General features: G+C 38.7%; 1 protein-coding gene across 1 annotated transcript in view; it reads left to right on the forward strand.

Annotated features, from left to right (window-relative positions):
• The first annotated feature begins 11,548 nt into the window (after window positions 1–11,548).
• ATP13A5 (ATPase 13A5) overlaps window positions 11,549–22,337 on the forward strand; it is a 107,526-nt gene continuing 96,737 nt past the window's right edge. The window contains exon 1 of the mRNA XM_012780243.2: window positions 11,549–11,639. Coding sequence (XP_012635697.2) covers window positions 11,577–11,639 — 63 coding nt within the window. The 5' untranslated portion in view covers window positions 11,549–11,576. The remainder of the gene's footprint in view (window positions 11,640–22,337) is intronic.

Here is a 22,337-nt window from a genome sequence, read left to right on the forward strand (position 1 = left end):
GCCAACTCATTTCCAACAAAGCTGCCAAGAAAAGACATGAGGAAAGGACATTCTCTTTAATAAATGGTGCTAGAAAAATTAGGTATCCATATTCAGAAGAATGAAACTAGACTCCTATTTCTCACTATGTACAAAAAAATCAAATCAAATGGATTAAAGACATAAATCGAAAAATTGAAACTATGAAACTACTAGAAGCAAACATTGAGGAAATGCTCCAGGATATTGGTCTGGGCAAAGATTGTTTTTCTTTGTGTAAGGTCTCAAAAGCACAGGCAACCAAAGCAAAAATACACAAATGAGATCACATCAATCTTAAGTGCTTCTGGACAGCAAGGGAAACAATCAACAAAGTGAAGAGCTATCCATAGAATGGGGGAAAATATTTGCAAACTATCCATCTGGTAAGAGATTAATAACCACAATATACGAGGAGCTCAAACAACTCGATAGCAAATAAAACTCAAATAATCCAAATTAAAAATAAAAAAAGATCCGAATAAACATTTCTCAAAAGAAGACATAGAAATGGCCAACAAGCATATGAAAAAATGCTCAATATCACTAATCATCAGAGAAATGCAAATTAAAACCACAATAAACTATCATCTCATCGCAGTTAAAATGGCTTTTATCAAAAAGATAGGCAATAACAAATGCTGGCAAGGATATGGAAACAGGGGAATGCTTGTACTCTGTTGGTGGGAATGTAAATTAGTATAGCCACTATGAATAACAGTAGGGAGGTTCCTCAAAAAACTAAAAATTGAACTACTCTATGATCTAGCAATTCGACTACTGAGTGCATATCCCAAAGAAAGGAAATAAATATATCGAAAAGATAGCTGAACTCTTATGTTTATTGCAGCACTATTCACACTAGCTAAAATATGGAATCAACCAAAGTGTCCGTCAATGGATGAATGGATAAATAAAATGTGGTATATACACAGTGGAATATTATTCAGCCACAAAAAAGATTGAAATCCTGTTATTTGCAGCTATATGATGGAACAGGAGGTCATTATGTTAAATGAAATAAGCTAAGCACAGAAAGACAAATAGTTCATGTTCTACCTTATCTGTGGGAACCACAGAAGAGGATTGCATGAAGACAGACAATAGACCGGTGGCCAGGAAAGGCGGGGGAGGGGGCAATGACAAGAGGTTGATTAATAGGTACAAACGTGTTTTTACAGAAGAAATAAGACCGCATGTGTGATAGATCAGTAGGGTGACTATAGTTTACAATAATTTATTGTATATTTCAAAATAGCTAGAAGAGAATAATTCAAATGTTTCTAGCATAAGGAAAAGACATATTTAAAGCAATCAGCATCCAAATTACACAGATTTGATCTTTAAAAACTATATGAATGAATTAAATTATCACATGTACCCTGAAAATATGTATACCTATTATGTATTAGTATAAAAATTAAATTAAAATAACCCAAACATTAGATATAAGGCAATGGGGACAGTTAGAGTACACCAAGGTATGTGTTTTTCAGTTCATCCTGGGGTTTCATCCTACCTTTAGGAACTTTTTCAAGGGCCAAGGAAAAGAAAGCTATGGCAAATAAAGAGGTAGAGAAAAAGATGTGTGTGTGTGTGTGTGTGTGTGTGTGTGTGTGTGTGTCGAGAGATAAGAGAGAGGAAGAAAGAGAGAGAGAGAGGCCCACTCTGTGATCCGTGGCCTGTGTGTCACTGTGTAATAAAAGCAGGGTGGAGGGAATCTACCATGGCCTCTCTCACCTGGCAGTGACGTGAATGTGGAAAAACAGATGGAAGATGCATGTTGCTAATGGCTGATGGCATCACAGAGAGACACATAGGGGATATAAAGAGTCTGAGCATTGATGGCTAGAGGAGAAAGAAAGTGACTAAGGGAGATGGAGAATGGCTAAGCGTGACACAGAGTGGCTGAGCACATCACAGAGGCTGGGGTCCCCTACAATCAATCCCAGGGGCAGGACAGGCCTACACAGAAGCCTGAGCATGGAAGCCACAGAGATCATCTCAAAGTGGTGGCGTGTGGCCCGTGCAGTCGGCACAGGCTGTGGTGGAGGAGAGCGCGCCGTAACCGGGAGCACTGCTGGCTGCATCGCATGCTGAAATCTGCGAACATTCTCAAGGACTCAGGAGGGACTGCAGAGTAGTGGGGTTTCTGTGGTTCTGTTTTTGACTATTGTCTCAGGCTTACATGTCCAGAAAACATAGGTTAAAAAGATAGAAAAGAAACGTCCCCACGAGGCCCGTTTGGGGAGAGTCCGCACAGGGACACTTGCAGAGAAAATCATCCGAGAATGCACTGTAGAGCCCCAAGGCCACTCTTTGTTCCTGGTCTGCTCAGGAACTGAACAAATGCAAGATAAAGTGACTCCCCAGCTGGCTGAATGCTCTTTCCTGAAAGCTGAGCTAGTTTTCTCTTGACCCCACACAGGGTTAGCCTTGAGAATTTGATAAAGGCTTAAGTAGCCTCAAGAATGCAACCACAATGCAAGACTAATTAAAAACTGGTTTGACGTGGGGATAATTTTGTAGGTGTGGATCCTCCCCAGATGGATTCTGAAATCAAATTTGGTCTGGATGCCAAGAGTCATACTTGGGAGAGTCCTTGTGTCTTTCCACACCTCAGCCTTGCGCAGCAGTCAGGGAGGGTCACAGGTGTCCCAGGGCACAGTGGGTGGCAGCAGGAGTCTGACCTGCACCTGAGCCGTGTGAGGGCAGAGTTGGCCATGCTAGCACAAGTCATGGGCTTAGACCAGTGCCCCCATACCACTGCATCATTAGGGGCTTCACAGTGCTCAAAGTCAATCTCAAAAGTGGCTCTTTTGGGCAGTGGGACATGGTGTTATGTAATATAATAGTTAAGGGTACAAGCTTAGGAGTCAGACAGGTCTGAGTACTAATCTGGACTTCTCTGACTTGCCATTTTGAGCAAATTAGTCACTATGTCTGCATCATAGTTTCCTTGTCTGTGAAATAATAAGAAATATACATGTTGGTCTCTTTGCCCAGTCCCTGGCACAGAGCTCCTAAAACCTTGCAATTTTCTGAGTGACAGGGGTGCTAGCAGAGACTTTTATTTTAGCGCATGGTCTCTGTCCCAGTTACTGAGACAGACCACCTACTGCCCTTATAGATGGGGGTGCTAGGAGAACCCTTTGTTATAATATTTGGCCTTTGACCCCGGTTTCTAGCACAGAGCTCCTAATTCCTTAGAATCTCCTGGGATGAGGTGGAATGGTTACAAAGATGGGAAATGGATGCAGGCATTTCAGAATGAGCTGGATCCTAAGATCTCTCTTGGAGAATATAGTATACACCTCTAAATTGATATCTCAAAGCAAATCTATTTCTTACTAATCAATTATAGGAACATCTTTTATTCTAATTATGTGAGTTTTCGCAGGCTCCTGGGTGGAGGCTGGCCATCAGAAAGACCAAGCTACGATCAGAAGTTTGGAGCTTTCAGGCCTACCCTCCCTTCTCCAGAGAGAAGAGAGTGTCTGGACATGGAGTGAATAATCCATCATGCCTCCACAAAAAGCTCTAAGCTATGGGATTTGTAGAGCTCCTGGCCTGGCAAACACATGTGCATGCCAGGAGAGTGGCGCATCTCAACTCTATGGGGACACAAGCTCCGGTGCTTGGGACCCTTCCAGGGCTCACCGTGTGAACCGCTTCAGCTACTGGTTCATCTCTATCCTTTATTAATAAACAAGTAAATGTAATTAAAGTGTTTCCCTGAGTTCTGTGAGCCACTCTAGCAAATTAATCAAACCTAAGGAGAGAGTAGTGGGACCCCTGACGTATACCTGGTTGGTCAGAAGCAGGGGTTACAACCTACTACTTGCAATTGGCTTCTGAAGTGAACTGAAGTCGAATGGGACTGAGCCTTTAACCTGTGGGATTTAACACTGTATCCAGGTAGATAGTGTCAGAATTAAATTGAATTATGAGACACCCAGCTGGCACCTGATGGAGAAGTGCTTGGTGTGTGGGGAAATACTCCTACACATCTGGTGTCAGAAGTGTTGTGTTGAGTGGCTATTGGCATGGAAATATTATTTATTACCTCATTTATAATAGCAAAAATCAAAGGAGATTAAGTGTGGTACATATTTTCTTTTCTTTTATCTCATATTTTAAGGTGGCTTCTTACATTGTGGCTTTGTACATAGTAGATATTTAATGTGTTGTATGAGTCAGTAAAAGAGTAAATAGAAGAATGCATAAGAGAAGAATGAATGAACTAATGAACACACTACAAACTTCCAGGAATTGAATGCATATAATTCCATTTTAATGCAAACGTAATGATCCAGGTTTTACTATTTGTGTAAAATTATTCCTTTTTACTTAGTCTGTTTATTCTTATTTAAGCTACAGAGTGACCTACCTCTAGCCTTTGTTGACAGAATCAATTACTTACATGTCAACAGTCAACTTTCTTTCTAGACTTCTGGCTCTTCTTATCCCATCATATAACTATCCTGAAAATTTGCTTTTTGTTTTTTTTAATTTGAATTTTCTGGATAATTTCCTAGTCTATGAGATCTCCCATGAGATTCAAAGATCTGTGCAAAGCAGCTCAGACTTGGATGTATTTGCAGGTAATGTTCGTGTTTTTGCTGTCACTGTCATGCGTTATCATACTATCTCCAGGGAAATCATAACAGTTCATAGGTTTCTTTTTGGAACATGGTTCTCAAATTTGACCCATCATGAAAATCTTCAAGGAACTTATTAGAAATAAATTCCTGGACCCAACCTCAGACACACACTCAATCAGAGTCTACTGAGGAGCTGTATCTTTATTAAGCTCTACAGGTGAGTCAGATGATAAATCAAGTCTAGGAATCATAAAAGACTAACAGGTTATTTTCTCCTAAATATGTTATCTTGTACTTGCCCCCATGGAGACTCATCTACAATTTTTTCCTGGCAGCTCACCGTGCATTGAGAGAATTTTTTGTGGTATATTTCTTTTGGAAATGCTATCTGTCACTATGCATTCTCTATATTATGAAAGCAGTTTCTGATGAATAGAAATCCTGCTGACAAACTTCTCTCACTTGAGGTGAGCCTATTTATCCCTGCTCTTTGTTAAGGCTCTAAGTACTGCATTCTTGAAGAAACACAAACTAGTGGCTAAGTTCAATGGGGAAAGATGCCATGAACCAAGAGCAAAAACATAGAAAGGAGTTTAATGACATACATTCTTCAAGTTAGTTGAAAATTTATGCAAAATCTCTGCTCCTTGAGCTATTCAAATTAAGTGTGGAGGAAGTGTGAAGAGATTGAAAACAATATAAGTAAGGATGTGATTTCAGGCAAAGTCTTAACCTCAACCTGATGCTGCCAGGGTGGTTTGGAACGTAAACATTACTTCAGTTTGTTCCAATTCTTGGCAAGGGAGCAAGGCTTCAGATTTCTGCCATGTCAGTCACCGGTTCAGGGCTGCTTGGGCAGGGTAGGGTTGGAGAGTAAACTCCAGGAATCCTTGGGTCTTTGCTAGAACAGGAAAAGGGCCTCACAGGCAATCCTCTGAAAAGAGTCTTAGGAATAGGTCTTTAGAAGAAAAGCACACAAAGGGCTGTGAAGGCAATGAAGATATCCACGAAGATCCAGGAAGACCATATACAATATCTGCCACTGACCAACCCAAGGAAAAACAGGTTCCTTAGGCAGGGAAAGGGTGATTTATTCATTCATATATTTTTTGAGCCCCTATCATATGCGCCTCTGTCTGCTAAGTGCTTAGATTTGAAGATGAATGGTTCTTTCCCTTGACTGTGATAAGAAGCATTATTGACCTACATATCAAATGCTATAGAGATAGTTCCTAAAGCCAAGTTGGTGGACCCAAGGAGAGTAAGGTCCACCAAACCTGCAATATATAAAGCATTTGGAAAATAAAATCGACTCCATGAGAGAGTAAAACAATTAATATTTATTTGAGGATTGAAGTAGTGTTTTTAAAATCCCAAACAGAAGCAATGAAACAAACAAAAAAATGCTTCAATGATCCGCAGCAAATTAACAGTATCTGCAATGCACACAGCTTCATTTTATAATAAAAACAAGTAAAAACTATGATTTTATCCATATTATGGTACTTGACTCCTAAGAGGGGCATAGAAGAGCTAGTTCACTACCTGAGCTTGTGTCTCTGCCCCACAGAGGGCAGCTGCAGCCATGACTAGAATAGGAACAGAAATGAGAGCCCCAGAGAAAACCTATTAGTAGAAGAGAGGGAGGCTTTTCTTCATCAATCAGGAGTCAGTTGTGAGTGGCTGAGGTGAAATTGTTTTTTCCCTTTAGGTTCACATGCTCTAAGTCCATGGGCTTCCTTGCTGTCAATTAGAAGTTGCAGATATTTCACAATCAATCACTTTCAAACATCACATTTTCTGCCAGCAGATTCTGAACCATCCAGTTTCTATAGGAGGAAGACACCACAGAGGATCCGGCTAAACAATAATAGTATACATTTGTACATTTGCACATATCAGTGGTATTTACATATATCAGTGTGAACTAAAATAAAATCTTAAGGCTCCCCTCCAACCAGCTGACTGAATGGATCCTCCTCTTGGCCAAGAGGATACCCTAAAACTGAGTTGCCGGCCATGGGCCATGAGAAGGAAGGTCATGCATGCCTCATCATGCCCCCTCCCTGCTTGGAGACATCCTTTGGAACTCATTAACAGGCCTAAGGGTGTGCAAGACAGACCTGCAGGCCCTCAATTTACATAACAAATATATGGCAGGTAGCTTGCCTCTGATTAACAGACTTCCTTATCTTAACTTAAAATCTTCTAAGCCTTTAGACAAAGCTTCATTTATTTAACCAATTACAAATCTAAGAGTCTTTAAACCTACCTATTACCTGTAAATCTGAACCCCTTTGAGTTATCCTGCCTTTTCTGGCCAGGCCAATGTATGCCTCCCATATATTGATTTATGACTTTACCTATAATTCTCGTCTCCCTGAAATGTATAAAACCAAACTGTAACTCAACCACAGCAAGTCCACTTGCTCAAGGCTTTGTGGGTGTGGCTGTGGGTCATGGTCCTCAAATTTAGCTCTGAATAAACCTCTTTAAATTATTTTACAGACTTTGCCTTCTTTTCTGTTGACATCAGTGACAAGCCCAACCTGAGCCTGGCAATGAAAGATGAGCTTGAATAAGACATTTTGCAAAATGAGTCACAAGAGCAGTGGGAGGAAAAGTGAAGAATGTATAAGACTTGGATTCCGGAGCACAGGGCCAGTAGACTGAGCTCAAGGGCATGGTCTTATTCATCTCTGGGTTCTCATTTTCAGACCTAGAATAGAGCTCTGTGTATGGCACTTTTACACAAGTATGGGCAGAACAGAACTGAGGACAGCAGAAGAGATCGGTGAGCTAAATCACACCTCCCAGGGTTGCATTTTGCCAATCATATAACATCTAATTCCCTAGCCAAGCAGTGAATTAACACAGCAGAAAGAAGTTAAGGAATAATATGGGGAGGTCCCTTTTTACAGTTTGGGTTTTGTGTATGTGTGTGTGTGTCCATTGAAGGAAGTAAAAATACTGTACCTCAAAATATATTTCTTTGACATGTTTTGAGATGGCTGTCAGAGAGCCAGCAAACAAAGTTAGCCCTGCAAAGCTGTCTTTTGTGGGGGAAACTTGCATCCATAGAGAATTTTTGTTGATGTAGCTGGGTAGTCTTTTTTTTTTTTTTTTTTTGAGGACTTCACCTGTCCAAACCTAGGAAAGATTAACTGAGAGTCTGAGACCTTTAAAGATCTGAAAGAAACATTTACCATTTATTATCTCTGAAGGATTCTACCTGTGAGGTTTCATCTACATAATATGACTACCTTTACTGGCCAACCCTCTTCTCTCCCTCTCAACCTGTTTTGCCACCATCCAAGTCCACATTCTTTCTGCAACCTCAAGATGGTACAAAAGCTTTTGCATCCCATTGGGAGGTTGGGTAATCACTCTCATGCTCTCCGTGTACATGAGAATAAATTTTGCATGCTTTTTCTCCAATTAATCTGGTTTTGTGAGTTGATATTGTCCTTGTCCCACCGGAGTCAGAGCTTCAAGTGCGTCCATCCCCGAGATGAAGCGCACCACACCCATTAGGTGTGAATATGCCCATCCTCTCCATCCCCCTCCCACCTGCCCCCCACCCAATGAATGTTACTACTATACGTACACTTAAGTGTTGATCAGTTGATAGCAATTTGATGGTGAGTTGGAGCCCACTCTACTAAGTGAAGTATCTGTTTCCTTTTTGTTTCCAGGAAATTGTGTTCTGAGTCAGAGATTGTGGAGGGAGGTGAGGCACTCTCTCAGTCACTTCCCCTGGCTTCATCCTGGCTAGGAAGGCCCCTCAGAGGGCTAGGACTTCAGGAATCATCAGTTCTTCAGTCTCCTGTGTAAGGTGGACATCTTACTCCTTTTCCTTTTTATGTCTCCTCATCTGGCTCTTGCCTCCCCTCTTGTCTCTGGAGGCCCCTGCGTTATGCTGTATGGTGCTAACTACTTTCTTCTCATTAGTGAAGAGTTTGTCTTTGGGGTTCATTAGGATGTACTATATTCTGCTTTCAGTCACAGGCAGTTGGAAACCTGGCCTCTTCAGGTGGGAATGATTTGGAGAATCCCAACAACTTCTTGATCTCTATGGCTAGAAATAATCATGTGACCTGAAGGAAGCCACTCCTGCCAATGTTGAGACTGCTTCTCCCACGAGAGGCCCCATCAAACCCCTCCTCCCCGCACATATAAACACAGTAGGTGATTGCCCACCCATGGGTGAACCACGGGGGTGTGACTGGATCTCCTGATTGCTTGTGGGCATCTGGCATTAGCTCTTTTAAGCTTTAGTATCTGCTGAAGACTTTCTAGGAAGCAGAGTTTAAAGCAGATACAATTATTGTTTTCCACAAAGCATGTCCTCTGGTGGGTAAAGCAAATGCTCAGTACTTATAGAGCCTCAAGATCACCTAATAAAAACTTTGAGGTGATGAGTTAATTCTTCATATGGTGAATGGGCCAATGTTAGCATGATTGGGATGTGGAAGCTCAGTGCCTCCAAGGCATGTATGAGCAATCGTGATTATCAGAAGACTTCTATGTTTAATTGAATATTTTGTACTTGTGCAAGGCAAAAGGGTGCTTGTTCATTAGTGGGAAGGAGCTGGGGTCTTAGGTCTTGGCTAGTGGACACAGTCTAGTTTGCCATGGTTTACAAATTCTTCGTGGCTGGGCATAACTTTGTTTATATTGTCATTATCCTCATCACTCCCCATCTTTCTATTCTTAAGTCTTATTTTGATTTCTCTTAATACCTCAAATAGGCTATAGTTTCCCTTCTCTCTTGACTCTTTTCATGATTTTGTTCCGTGGCCTAGAATATGCTCACCACCTGCCAATATCTCCCATTCTTTTCATCTGGTTAACTTCTGCTCATCTTTGAAATGTCAGAATAGATGTCACTTCCTTCAGAAAGCTGGTCTTACTCCATTAAGTCTGAGTTCAGTATACTTCCCACTTAAGGGTCTAGTTACCTATCTGTCTCTCCCAGGCAACTGTACACTCCCTCAGGTTAGTGACTGTCCCCTTTCCACTATTGTATCCAAGGGCTTAGCACAATGTCTGGTTATCCCTTGTTCAATACATAATTGCTGAGTAAAAATTGAATGGAGTCACTATGAGTGTTATGGATTGTATCTTTGGGCTTTAACTAACAGAAAACCCAAATAACAGTGGCTTTATAAGAACATTTAATTAGATATTTAACATGGTGCCTGGAGCTAGGTAGGTCTGGGTTAGTTCCATGGCTAAAAGGGTATGACAAGCATCTAGACTCCTTTATTCTTTCCACCACCATCATTCTCATGGTGATTTTCATCCTCTTGATGATATAAAGTGCTCCAAGCATTGTATCCTCATGCGGCTCTTTCAAAAGACAAAAGAAAGGACAGAAAAAACTGTTCTCTCTCTTTCATCAAGGGGATAATCTTTCCCACAAGACCCATGTCACCATTTCTTTCCCTTAAATTTTGTTGCTTAGACCTGGGTTGCATGCCCACCCTTAGACAAATCATGACTCATCCTTGGAGCTTATAACTCAAGTTATAGTGCAAAGACAAAGTTGGGGTTCTTTCAGCAAGAAATGAGCGAGTAGCTGGTGAATAAGAAGGGAATGATGACTGCCACACATGCCCTTAATGAAGTTTTAACAAAATCCAGAACTATTTTCTCCAAATCTGAGCGTTACCTTAGATTGGTACTACTTAAAATGCAACATTTGCAATAGCCTATTATTCTTTAGTGTTGGCACCTCAGTAGCATCTCTGGCATGAAAACCTTTAGTTGTATGTTTATTCTCATCAGCTATTTTTCCCTGGGTCAGAGATCACTTTGACCTCTGCTGAACATCAAGGCAGACACTTGTGCCCACTGAAGACAACCAGGGACTATTTCAGTCAGCAGAAAGAGGCAAATATCATCCTCTAACAGTTCTCACTCATAGTATATTTTCTTCCATGGTCAAAGTGGCAAGAATGCATGCAATAAGAGGCAATTAAATGACAAAAGTTTTTATCATGAACAAATTAACCCCTGAATGGATCACAGTTTACTTATTTTTTTGATGATAATATCAAATTCAGTGGCGATTACACAGGTGTTGAAATATCATTTCTGGTTCCTCTTCCCTCCATATATACTTTATTAATTTGAAAATATTTTGTAAACTATAAAGAGAAAATGAAAGGAATCAAATTATTATTATAGTTTACTTTCCAAAAGCCTCTCTCTTCTTGATTAGTGCTATGATTATGATGATGATTACTTATCTCTTATTGAGTGTGGTGGGGGCTATAGTTGGCCTTTTTCAAATGTCATCTTAAATCATTCTATCAACCCTATAATTATTACTGACATTTCATGCATTAGAGACTTAAGCTTCAGATTTTCAATGATTTGTCGAGGGTCATCAGTAAAGCAGGGATTAGAACCCAGAGTTTTCTGATTCCAAATGATTCCTACATCCCCCATCACAAGCCAACCTCCTTTCCTTCAATTCTCACTGCCATCCCCAGTACGTTCATTACTTTTCCAAAGTCCACAGGTTTTTTTTTTTTTTTAACATCTCTTATTAGTTAATCTTTTTGTCTGAAGTTTTTAGGAAAGTGGCCACTCATATTCATTATCTGAGATATTAATGGAAAGATTTCTAGTGTAGCAACTTGTTTTTCCATCATTCCTTTAAGTCTGGAGACACTTACATCTAGCTCAGTAAATAAATGCTAGGGGGAAAAAAAACCACAAACAAGTAGATAGATTAACAGACCAATCCTGTTGCTGAGGAGAGGATTTCCTCTCATTCCTTTGTTGGTCTAATAGGCAAGGTGTGTGCTAAGGGATTTTAAAAGCATACGAGAGAAGCCAAGACACACCTTGCCTATTAGTCACTTCTAAATTCACAGAAGCCCAGGTGATTTTGACATTTCCTCAAGGAGCTAGTCAGGAGGGATCCCAGCAAATGTGGTTTAGATGGAGGAGAACAGGAAGAAGGACCACCAGGCTTTGCTGAACCAAGGAGAGGAGAATGAACTGGTGAGTCTTCCCTTCTTTTTTTAGTCTTCTCGAAGTGTGGAAGGCTGGGGCGTTGGCTACTGTTTTCAGCAACTGTCACACTGATGGAAGTGGCTTTAGGACCTGGGAAGGGTGAAGTCCGGTAAGGCTCCTGGCAAGCCATAATGCACCGAGGACCCTGCAGGGCTGAGAAAGCTGTGCCCTCTGGGTGGTAGAGTTCTTGCTATCTTTGTATGTGGCAGACCGTGTGAAGTTTCCTCAAACATTTCATAGAGTATTTGGGGTACTTTGAGATGTCTGCCCTTATTATCTGGTTTGCCATTCAATTGGACAAACTCTGGAAAAAACCAAAACTCTTTTCTTATTCTTATGCTTTGGATATGTGTGTACAATCTAGGCTCAGTGCTTTGGGCTGAAGTCATGCTTTCTACAAGAGCAGAGATTGGTTTTAAGCACCAAGTACTGAAGATGGAGTAGAATGTGGCTTGGGATTTTAGCATATATTAAAAAATATTCTCACTTATCTAATTCTTTTTTTCCACTGCCCCTTCTGCCAAACATGCATAAATCTTGAAAAATAATCATTAAAAACATGAAAACTCCCATAGTGTCTATTTGGTGCTGAGGAGCTTACATTTATGATTTTATTTAATCCTCAGAACTCAGTCATGAAAGAACTAATCCTATTTTATTGAAAAGAAATCTGAGATCGGGGAGGTTAGGTAACCTGGCCAAGGTCATTAGCCTGCAAGGCACATGCTGGGAAACCAGCCCACTTTTTCTTTCTTCATAACCTGCACTGTTCACACTGCAACAGTGTCTCTTGTTAGGCAATGAGAAAAGGAGACAGAGACGGGAAAGGGACAGAGTGAGGATATCTTGGGGGCCGAAAAGAACATGGTGTCGCATATATCAGAATGGAGTTGTTTCCTGTCTAGCCTCCCCAGTTCTTGTCTACTAATCTAAGGAAAACAAATGATTTCATCTACATCTGTGCTGTCCAATAAGACAGCCACAGGCCACAGGTGGTTTTTGAGTACTAGAAAAGTAGCTGGTCCAAATTAAAATGTGCTTTGTGTATAATATACACATCAAATTGTAAAGAATTTAGTAAAGAACAAAGTAAAATATCTCAGTAAATTTTGGATTAGTTACACATCAAAATGACAATATTATTTTAGATAGGTCGAGTTAAATAAAATCTATTATGAAAATTAATTTCACTGGCTTCTTTTTACTTTGTTAATGTGGCTGCTAGGAAATTTAAAATTACAAAGGTAGCTCCCATATGAGACTTGCATTATTGTACCACGCTGAGCTTGATGATGGTATAGTGCTTTAAAATCTTCAGACTGAAGGGATTTAAGAATTAAAATCTATTCATCTGTATTGCTGCACAATTCTGTGTCCTCTCTGAAGTTTTTCAACACATAGATGAGTGCCCATGAAAATCTTACATTAATCTTTATTCTTCTCTAACTAGGTGCTGTATTTGTAAAGTTTATAGCCCAATATTTTAATTCTCCCAATCATAGATGGGATAGGTGTATCAAAGGATTAAATAATGGGCCAGGTACTGCAGTACTTTTTTGTGAGTAATCAAACACTTTTTGAGACATCCACTAAAAACCTCTGTTAGGAATCCAACTATGTTTACTTCGTGCTGTCAGGGCATTCTGGGGAGGGAGAAATGGCTGTAGATTTTTCTTTCATAAATCTTACTCTTGGGCAGAGAGCACAGATGCAAATCCTACTCTGGTGGATCTGGTAATCTGGTGAGTCAGGTGGGCCTGGAGGGAATGAGGGTGACCGAAGTATACAAGCTAAAGCGGAAGCTATGACTTAGCCCCCGGCAATGGCTTACCTGAAAGTCAACAGGCCCAGTGCTGTGAGATCTTTAAAGAGAAGCCATGAAGCCATGGGTGTTCAGTCAAACACCCATGAAGAGCCAAAGTGGATGGGGAAGACCTATGAGATTATTCAGGCACAGTCTTAGGTTGCTTTGCTGAGCTCAGCAGTGATATGAAGTATTGCATTACCCCCTAGAGTTGAACTCTGCTGTCATGCGCATCTCCTGTGCTCAGGCCCTGTCTCCTCCGGCGGGTGTGGACAGCCAGTGCGTACTGTGCTGGCCACTGTGCTTGGAGCTGGACAAACAGGTTTTCATTTTACCCTCCTAACAGCCCATGCAATAGATACCTCCTCACTGTACAGGCCTCTATTGTCCTTCCCGACCTATTCCTGCTGAATCGCCATGTGCCCCATTACTACCTGGCTCCAATAGGCTCCTTTTCCTTCACCTGTCTTTTTCCTCAAAATTTGCCCTGCCCAGTTGTTTCCCTCAGCCCCTCGATTCACAGTCAGCCTTTCGTGTCATCGTTTGAGGCACTCTCAGGAATCACAGCTTCACTAACCACCCACAGGATCCTTCACAGTACAGACCCTCATGAGCCTGGAGCCTCCAGGCTGCAGAGCTCAATGCTTAATGCAGTGGGATTGGGCCTCAGGCTGACCTGGGTTTGAATTCTGGTTCTGTTAGGCAAGTTATTTAACCTATCTCATGGCTACCATTTGGGACTGTGGTGAGGATTAAATGAGCTAATACAGCTTTTCTAAAAATATCTTCTATAGAACAATATTGTTAATAGGTATTCTATATAAAGTTTCCTTGTTCTCTTTTCTCTAGGTTTGAGAAATACAAGGTAAAACAACTCAGCAGGTAATGGCAGGGCTTCCCAAATCTTGAATATGTTTGTCTTAGTTTATTTTGTTTTGCTACAATAGAATAGCACAAATTGGATAATTTATTTCTTGCTATTCTTGGCTCTGGGAAGTGTAGGTCATGGGGCCACATCTGGTGAGGGCATTTTTGCTGTGCTGTTCCATGATGGGAAGAGGCCAAAAGGCAGGAAAGTGTGAGAGAACAAGAGGGGGCCAAGCTTTCTTTTATAACAAGCCCATTCTTGAAGTAACCCACTTCTAATGACATTAATCCATTTAGGAGGGCAGAGACCTTATCGCCTAGTCCCCATCTCTCAACAGTGTTGCATTGGGGATTGAGTTTCCAACACATGAATTTTGGGGAACATGTTTAAACTATAGCAATATCATGCTATCCCTTCTCATCCAGGCACTCCTGGAGACAAACTATGTGCATATCAGCCTCTGTTTTAGGGTCTTCTGGTCACATTTACTTGCTGCATTTCCTTTCTGAAAATCATCTGGATTCTGTCCCCATCTGAGCCACAAGTGCTGCTTTATTCATATTAGTTGCAAAGTCTAATCATTAAATGTCAAAATTACAAATGGGAGCAGCCCCAGAAGACAACATGGCTCCTTGTCGTGGAGACCACAGAATTGATAGGAGAGCCTTTTAATTCATGCTCATCTTCTTCTGTCAAGCAGTGGAGGAGCACTGGACTCTGAGCTAGCAGATCTGGGCTTTAGGCAAGGCTCTGCTTCTAACCACATGGTCGTCTAACCACATGGACATGTCTAACCACATGGACACCTTTTTGGACCTTGCTAGTTGCCTAAGAACAATACCACTTACTCTCCCAACTCACAAATTTTGTAACTCTCCATATGAAATGTGGAGAGTACTATATAATCTCATGATTCATTTATATGCTAGAAGTCAGGAGTTATGATGTGCAATTTGAAAAATGTAGGAATTATTAGGTGAAATTGATGTTGAGCATATTTCCCTTTTCTCTGATTAAAATAGGGAGTGATAAATATTTGAATTCTATCATTATCCCTAAATAATATGTGAAGAGCTGTTAAGAAAAAGCAGGAGTTTTGAACATTTAGATTATTTTACAAAATGTCATGTACTCTTCATCCTCCATTAATGGACAAAAAAAAAATACACACTCACTTGAAGGATTAAAATTGAAAAGTAAAAATTGAAATTGAAAAGCTAGACTGTTGTCTCTCTCCTGTCTTCAATCAACATGTATATTAACAGCTTGGGTGAAGAAGGCAAACTTATCAATCTTCAACTGACACCTAGCTCTGAGGGAGAAATAACAATACAGGTGACAGAATCAAGTTATAAAATTTTCGCTAGGCCGGATTATAGGAGAGAAATTGACAAGATGCTATGTAACAGCCTTCATTATTGAGTTTTTGTTTTAAATTATCATCAAAATACAGCCGAGAGTATTGGTGATTTAGACTTGGTAGTTATGGGTGAAAAAGTAATTGGAATGCTTTATTTGATTATGGCTAAATTTTAGTTGCCAATATGATGAAGCTATAAAAAACTAGCCCTGGAATTCCTTAATATAACTGTGTTCTGCAGAATAGAAAAAATAAAAATAGTTCTTCTAGAATCTGTATCATTTAGGAAAACTCCAGAAAGTTATATTTAATTCTAAAACATACACTTTTAGAGAAATTTTAAGAATTATGGTAAATTTGGAGTGATATGTGTATATCATAAGTAGGAACTGTCTAAAGAAATTGGGAACGGTTTTCCAAAAAACAATTAAGGTGATTGTTTTCCAATAGTTGAGTGGCTAATGTGGAGAACAAAGTAGAGATTGGCAGATTCCAGCCTGATTTATTTTCCTTCTCAGAATTTCCTAATATTAATCTGTGGTGGCAAAATCTTAACATGACGCCTCTGCAGTGACCTTTGCCCTTGTATAATTCTCTCTAGTTGAGTATGAGCAGAACCTGAGCAGAGGACCCAGCTAATTGGATCCCTAACCCATGGAAACTGTGAGATAATAAATTTGTATTATTTTAAGCCACTAAGTTTTCCATGCAGTGAAAGTAAACTAACACACCATCACAGCTGTCCAGTAAGAGAATATGCAGCCCTGTAATATTATGAAATCTTATCTAAAGCAAACAATAGATGCTCATTTATAAAAAAATAGTGTATGGCTATTTTTATTCTAGAGAGAAATTTGAACGAAATAATCTCTGAGAACCCCCATCCTGATTAGTGATGCTCTTATTCTACAAGTGCCTTTTAACAGAACATGCCATCTTGTCTCATGCCCTTTATCTGGGGGAATTTCTGATTCCAGAAATTGTTCCTGTTAATCAGCCCAAGCATCTCCTTGTCTTTTGATCCACACTTACTGCTCTTTCTCCTTCTCTCTGTTAAACTTTACCAAACAAAGGTCCTTAGTTGCAGGAAGACATGGTAGCTCTTTTGCTATAGTAGTACTGCTTTACATGATGGGAATGCCTGTAACTGACAGTGATAGTGTGTTTTCATCTCACGGGTATTGGGTTTTGACTCACACTGCTAGACAGTGAAGGGTCTTTCCTACTCCAGAGAGAAACCACAAAGGGAAAATTTAATAGGTAGAACTAGTGAATAATTTTTTGAACATTTCCAAGACTCTGTTTCTTTGCTCTACAAATGATAATTTGTAAATACTAATATCAATAATAATAAGCATTATTATTACTTAAAATAACACTTCATAGAGTTGTGAGAATTAAATGATACCTAAGCAAGTGCTGGAGAAAGATTAGTTCTTATTATCAAACATAGTTAAAGGTGAAAGTGATTCGAGACATCTTATCCCTACACAAAGGGCCCTCCACGACATGAATGCAGGGCATAATGTGTGAAAATATGATTAACAATGCTTGATAATTACTGACAACTGATGCAAATTACTACATGTGGCCAAACCAAACAACTAAGAGCAGGTTGAAGAATAATGACCATGCTAACATAGTCAATTAACAAGGAACAATATTATCCTAACATCAAAGAGAAAAATCTTGAAGCACTGGCAGAGGTGGAGATCAGAGAACAGAGTTTTAAGAATGACCTCCCATCTAACATGTACAGAAACACCATTTGTCATATCCAGGTAGAGCCAACAAAGGGCATATTGTTAATAATGAATAGAAACTTCCTGCTGTGACTAAGGAACGTTTTGACGTGTCCTGGTAAAGACAAGGGAAGATTGTTAATAATGAGTAGAAACTTGGTGCTATGATTATTGCTTTAAAAAATTATGTTGCTAATATTACTACATAGTGCAGGATTTAATAAATTTTCTATAGGAACTTATTTTCTGGCATATGTTTGTGGTAAAAAAACCGCAGCTCCTTTCTCAAGATGCTTTTCATTGGAAGTATTTCTTTCAAAACTTTTAAATCAAATTATTGGGCATCACATGGGGTAAAATAGAGTATTGCCCCCATTTTACTCAAAATATACATTGATGTAGTTGTAATTTACCAACCATTTTTGTATGTCAGTTATGACTCGAATAAATAAATTATTTCAAATCATCAAAGTTAAAAAAAATTAGATAAAACATGATGAATTCTAACTACATAAAAGGACATAGAAATATGATATCCTTGGCCATGATTCAGATGAAAAGTTTGAGGTCTATATAGAGAAACCTAACTTGCTCTCAGGCTATTGTATAATAACATTCTTGCCCATGGAAAAGTCTAACATGTCACAGCAAAAAATCCAATCTAGAAACATAAACAACAACTATAACAACAAAACAAAACAAAACATAAAAACCTGGCATTTCCATTTACATAAGGGAATTATTGTAGTGAGAATTATTCATGTTATGTCCTGGTTGAGTAAATACATTTGTAACTTAGCCTAGTAAGAATCTTGGTTTGAGTTAGGTGAAAAAGCTATACCCTAAAATACCCTTCCCAAAGGGTTCAAATCACACCCTAATGTGCCTATGCATGGTGGATACTCAAAAAGATAATTTAGATGGCTGACCACATGAACACTGAATGTAAGAATAAGAGAATTTACAAAAACTATAAAGACCTTGTTCACAGCACCAGTCTTGTATAGATGTTAGTGCTCTGGATATAATGAAAATCCAGGAAAAAGAGTTGGAGCAACCCCAGGGGTTGGTTCCACGAGACTGAAAGGATCCTGCCAAAAAATAATTTGGGGAAGAAACCATGTTTAGATGAAACTGCACCCTAAAATTCTCTTTTCCTGAGGATTTGGCCAATATTAGTTCAATTCTGATGGCAAGTATAAGAGCTACCTATAAAGAAAATAAAGAAAAGAATATAATTTTAAAGGTGTCTTTGATGTGCTAGTATTTAAGGTATGTTCTCATTTAATTTTCATGAGGTAGTCATTTAGATATGCATTTACAACCTAGTAAATTGAGCCTCAGGCATGTAACATATACAAGGTCACATTACATAAGCATTGGAGGTAAGATGCTCTATTACCTTACTCTGCTACATTCTTTTCCTCCGGTACTAGTCAAGAATGATTGCATTTGTATGCGTGTGTGTGTGAATGTTTGCATATATAATTACTACATCTAGCTAATCTGAATCAATTTGATGTTTCTCCTAAAGCCCTTCTTTCTAATTTCACACCCTACAAAAGTGAGCAGTTTTCTGTTTGGCCTCTATCTGATTTCAATTTTGACAATTTGTGCTCTTTGGGAAAAGCAAAAACTCCATTTAAGCCATTGATCAATCACTTTTAGAAATACAGCTATGGCATTGGCTTAGTTCTGCATGTTGCCTATGATAAAATCATTTCACAATGAGTCCAATGGGATCAGTCACTTTTAATCTACTGAAATTTTGTTGAATTGTATGTTAGCCAAGTTAATATTAATTTTTAACACACACTGAGTACTCAAAATGTTTTAAGAACTGTGCTAAATGCTTTGCACGCATTATCTCACTAGTTTCTCACAGTAACCCTAGAAGATAGCTACCATTATTATTCTAATTTATGGAGGAAAAAATTGAGGCATCAGAAGAAGTAAACTGGATTCCCAAAGTTATATGTATGGTTAAGTGATGGAGGTATGATGTGGGCTTGGTTTTCTCATGCCAACTGCTACACCAAACTGTTTCTGTTGGATTTTACAACCAGCCATGGTTTTCACATAAAAAATCTAAAGTTCATACATAATGAGTGAGATGTGCACCATCTGGGGGATGGTCATGATGGAGACTCAGACTTTTGGGGGGAGGGGGGGAAATGGGCATTTATTGAAACCTTAAAATCTGTACCCCCATAATATGCCAAAATAAAAAAAATTAAAAAAAAATAAAACTTTATTATCTTAAAAAAAAATCTAAAGTTCAGTAAGCTTAAATCATAGCAGGTGAATAATGGAACAAGAAACATAAGTGAGAACTTCTAGAAGGCAATGCAGCGAGATATAAAGAACAGAGGTTCTAGTGTCAGCCATAGGTAGAGAGCATTGCTCTAAGTGGTGACTTAGGGCAACAACCTCTGTCAAAAAGTGTAAGCAATGTCATTGTTATTCCTAATTCAGGCCACTTCTGTATTCAGTGCCTAGATAAAGACCATGAAGGCTGTAGTACCTGCCATGGTACCTGGAATACAGAATTCTAGTTGGAAACAAAAAAGTGAAGGAACACCACTGCTCAGAGAGAATACAAATTGAGTCTGTGTAAGATGGGCACAACCTCTGAGCTATTCATCTGAACTCATAGGTGGCAGATCTGGGTTCCTGGCCTCCTGGTACACAGCCTATTTCCATTACCAACCTTGATCCAGTATATTGCAACTCAAACTGATATAGTCACCACTCTCTTCCTTTGAACCTATTGTCAACCCCCCTGCTAACATTGAACTTCCTTTTCTCTCAACACCTTACACCTCTCATTTAATTTTTACAGCTACTCTCCCAGGTGTGTGCTATTAGTATTCCCCTAAGTACAGAGATGGAATCACAGACTGAGTGGAGTTAAATCCTGAGGTCACATAGGAATAGGTGGCAAAACTCACTCTACTTCAAAGAACCACAGATAATGGGTTTGAGATTCTGATACTCTCATCCTATTTCCAATGTACTTACATTTACAACACCTCTGGATTCTGTTTATGTTTCTCTTATGGTACAAATACTTCCCCTGGCTCCCTCCTCTCTCCTGAATTTCTTAGTGGATTTCACTGGGGGTATATAAATATTTAGGTGAAATCTGAGTAACTCTGCATCAGAAGAAGAATAATTAAAAAAAATTAAATTATACATATGATTAGTTGGTCAAAATGCAAACACATAGCATGATAAACTCTAATCACACAAACATTGGCAATTTATTTGAGAGTATTTGATTAAAATAATGCCAGATAAAGCAGTGATTCTTTAGCCAAAATCTCAAGTCCCATACTCAGCCACATATCTCTGAGAAAACTGAGAAATGATCTAGAAAGGAGTTTTGCAAGGTTTATGAGGCCAATTTATCAAAGAAGCAAAAACATTGTGTCTATTCATCTTTGTTCAAGCTACTACACATTTCAGAAAGCTATTCTCACGTTTACAAGCTTACTTGCTTTCTTTTTCTTTCTTCTTTCTTACTTTTTATTGCACATATACTAGCGGTGTCAAAGTGCAGCAATCTTAAGTGTACAATTCAAACACCTGTCATAAATTAATTTTGCTCATTTTTGAACTTGATATGAGTAGAATTATGTATTGCTTTATGATACTTCATTTGCTCAGTATAATGTCTGTGAAATTCATCCACATTGATGTCTGCATCAGAAGTTCATTCTTTTTTATTGCTTTATAGTATTACATTGTATGAAAACACAAAATTTATCTTTCTCATGTTGGTGGAACTTCAGATTGTTTCCACTTTTGGATCTTACGAATATAGCTAATCCAAATATTCTTGTGTATATACATTCATTTCTCTTGTGTAAAATTCTAAGAGTAAAGTTACTAGCTCATTGTCATATTCTTAGCAACATAGTTTTTCAAGCTGTGTGCACCAGTTCATACTCCCATCTACATATGAAAGTTTTAGTTGCTCCACATCTTTTTCAGCACTTGATATATTCAATCTTTTAAACCTTATCTATTCTGTGGTTATATCATTGTGTCATTGTATCATTGTATAAGTTCAGAGTAAGTCCTCAAATACAGTTATGTAAATCCTCCAACTTTTGTTTTTTGTTTTTTTTTTTTTAGGATTATCTTGAGTATTCTAGGCTGTGACATATGATTGCATCTTTATTTTGTATTCCTTAATGACATGATATTGATCGGTTTCTTGAATGTTATAGTCCATTTGGAAATTATCTTTTGTGAAGTGCCTATTTGTCTGTCTATTGTATATTTACTTATTTAAAACTTATTTGCAGTAGGCTTCTATATATTTCAAATATGAGTATTATGAGTCCTTTTTCACATATATAGAGAACATATATATATAGCTAATATCTTCTCCAGATATCTTTTGATGAACAAAAGCTTTTAATTTTAATGAAGTCAAATATATTTTTGTCTTTTCTGTTACCCGTGGAAGAAATATTTGCCTACTTGAAGTTCATAAAAAATTTTCTCCTATGTTTTCTTTCAGATCATTTATTGTTTCAATTTTCACATTTATATAACTATTCCATCTTGAATTTTTGTTCTTGGTATAAATCAGACAGGGTGTGGGGACTCATTTTTTTTCCAGCACTATTCATTTTGCTCCAGCACTACTTATTAAGCAAGCATCATTTCCCTATTGATTGGAGTGGTTCTTCTCTTGTAAGTGGAAAGATCATATGTTTGAGTCTCTTTCAGGATTCTCGTTGCACTTTTTGTTTATACTTGTGTATACATCATTTTAAAAATTACTGTGGATTTGTAGTAAGTTTTCATTGTGGTGATGTAAGTCCTCCATATTTATTCTTTTCAAAAATTGTCTTGACTATCCTACATCCTCTGCTTTTCTATACCAATTTTAGAATTA

The sequence above is a fragment of the Microcebus murinus genome, chromosome 1 (assembly GCF_040939455.1).
Source record: "Microcebus murinus isolate Inina chromosome 1, M.murinus_Inina_mat1.0, whole genome shotgun sequence".
Taxonomy (NCBI): Eukaryota; Metazoa; Chordata; class Mammalia; order Primates; family Cheirogaleidae; genus Microcebus; species Microcebus murinus.